This window comes from Aureococcus anophagefferens (assembly GCF_000186865.1).
Source record: "Aureococcus anophagefferens unplaced genomic scaffold AURANscaffold_457, whole genome shotgun sequence".
Classification (NCBI taxonomy): domain Eukaryota; class Pelagophyceae; order Pelagomonadales; family Pelagomonadaceae; genus Aureococcus; species Aureococcus anophagefferens.
The window spans coordinates 4527-7126 of record NW_008705929.1 but is presented as its reverse complement, the minus strand read 5'-3'; the positions used below and the strand labels follow the sequence as shown (position 1 = coordinate 7126).

General features: G+C 67.5%; 1 protein-coding gene across 1 annotated transcript; it reads right to left on the bottom strand.

The window, feature by feature from the left end:
- Positions 1-36: 36 nt before the first annotated feature.
- On the bottom strand, positions 37-1209 carry AURANDRAFT_68834 (hypothetical protein; the record flags this gene model as incomplete). The annotated part of the gene is made up of 2 exons (XM_009044566.1): positions 37-514; positions 683-1209. Coding segments are annotated over 2 exons (1005 nt in total), but the record flags the coding sequence as incomplete, so codon positions are not given.
- Positions 1210-2600: the final 1391 nt, after the last annotated feature.

Sequence of the window (2600 nt, the reverse complement as noted above, 5' to 3'; positions counted from 1 at the left end):
GCCGGCGAGGAGGCCCGACGCGTAGGCGCCGGCGACCTCGACGCGGACGCCGCGCGCCGCGCACGCGGCGAGCACGGGCGCGCCCGTCTGGTCCAAGAGGTGCCAGCGGCCCGCGAGCATGACGGAGTCGAGGGCCGGCGGCCCGCCGGCGCCGTCGCCGCGCGCCGGGTTCGTCGCGTCGAGGATGCGGAGCGCGACGGCCGCGTCGTTGAGGCCGACGGACAGCTCGAGCGGCGCCGGCGCCGCGGCGCCGGCGTCGCCCCGGCGCTTCTTCGCGCCCGGCGTCTCGGCGCCGGCCGGCGCGGGCCGCTTGGTCGCCGCGGCGCGGACCGCCGCGAGGCCCGGCAGCGACCCCGCGAGCGCCGCGGCCTCGAGCGCCGGCGACTCCGGGTCGTGGCACCGGAGGCCCGCGACGACGACGCCCGGGCCGAGGCGGCCCAGGGACTGGGCGTAGCTTTTCGCCGCGCCGGCGGCGCTGTAGTCGAGGACGGGCACGGCGTCCTCGGGCGAGTCGCTGTGTGGCATTCAACCAGTGTTTTGGGCGGTCCCGACCAAACTTGAGAATTCTCGAGCTCGATCGAATCGACGTCGATTCGGCTGAGCTTTGGACGAATCGATGGCTCTCGTCGAGTGCTCGAAGCACGGCCGAAGAGCGTGCGTCGACGCTGTCGCATATGCGCACATTGAAGTCGGGTGGAAGATGTGAATGCCACGCAGATCGACTCGCAGGTAGATCGTCGTCGACGACCCGGGCAGGTTGTCGGCCTCGACGACGTCGCCGGCCGCGACCGTGTCCTTCGTCTTGATGACGCGGCCGACCTTGGTCCAGACGCGCACCTCCTCGTCGAGGATCTTCAGCGCCGCGCGCCGCGTCCGCGTGAGCTTCGCGCAGCCCCGGCGGAGGCCCGCGCCGAGCCGCGACTCGGCGACGCCGAGGCCGTAGTGCGGCGCCGTGTCGAAGTGGCGGAACCCGACCTCGACGCACCGCTCCACGACCTCCTCGGCCTCGTCGTCGCTCAGCTCCTCGACGATGCCGCCCAGGGGCGACGTGCCCACCAAAATGTCGCCGACGGCGAGGTCGGCGGTCTTCAGGGCCAGCGGGCCCGTCGCCGCCGCCGCCGCCGCGCGCGTGTGGCGCGTCGCGGCGACGACGAGGCCGGCGACGACGACGCAGGCGACGGCGACGACGATCGGCAGCGTGTCGACCATGGGCGTGAACTGGGAGCGGAAGCCTATCCACAGTGAATCGGCGAGCGGCTTGCCATCAAGTTGAAGTCATCATTGAGGCTATTACGCCTTCGCACCCTCCTGCAGGCCTCTCTCGGGGCAGTGCTCCGTCTTGTCTGGCTGCGGGGTCGGCGCGGACCGAGCTGAGCCGGCATCCACGAGGGAGCCAAATCGAGCATGAGGGGGTCGGATAATACAACTTGACTTTTGTTTGTCCCACCCCTCAGAAACCGACGCGTTTGGTCGCGTGGGACAGGCCCTCGAATTTAACTCGAACATTTTTCTGGACGATTCATGGTTTTCGTCCCGCCAGCACTCTGGAATTTCCCACCGCGCGTCGCCATCGGCAAGATTTTGCTTACTTGGACCAGCAACCGCTTCCGACGGCGGGCGCCGTAAGCTCAGCGCGGCCCGTGAATTTAACTCGCCGACCCAGGGGTGTTACAAAGCAAAACGTTTGGGTTAATTTATTGAAGTAGGAATCGAAAACCTCATCGAAATCGTACAAAACTGCATCGTTTCGACCGACGGATAACGCTGCGATGATGTGATGCGCCTGCACCGCGCCGTTTTGCGTTAGGTGGTGCACGAAAAGCGCGCGTGCTGCGCCGGGCAGCGACGACGGGGTTCGGGAGCTCAAAAAATCCTGCTGGCGGCATTCTGCGGCGAGACTGTCGATCACTGCGACTGCGGGGCGCGCCGACTCGATTTTTGCATTCCCGGGTCCATATACCGTGACAGCTGGCATGGGGCAACTCATCACCTCTCTGCGGTCGCCCTGCGACTGAATTAGGTTCGAAACTCCCCCGCGCGCGCGACGACGACGACGACGACGACGGCGGCGGCGGCGGCGGCGGCGGCGGCGGCGGCGGCGGCGGCGGCGGCGGCGACGACCGACCTACCGACCGACCGACCCAGAAAATAAGTGCCAGGAGCCCCCTGGGGACCTAGGGGGGTCGCCCGACGCCTCCCCAAGTACGCCCCCATCGGACCCGGTCGAATTTTACAAACCCAGACCCCCATGCTCGATTTCACTCGTCCCGAGGCAAGTCTCCGCCGCTAAATATCCCCGCAGTCAAGCTTCGCAGCACCACTGCGAAGGCGTCGCGTGCGGGCGGGTCATCCGTGAAGCCCGCAGCCGCCGCGAGAAACGCCTCCAGCGCGACCCGCGCTGGCAAGGCTCGCACCTGCTCAATGAACGGGCGATCCACCAGCTCCGGCGGCGGGACCGGGTTGGTTCTAACCATGGCCGCCGCCTCCCCAATTTACCCCATGCCCCCTCCTCAGAAAGAATTTCGCCGGCGGGCTGCTTCAGCAACGCCGGCCAGATAAGAGCATAAGGAGCGAGTATCGACTGAGCTGCAATAGTAAAT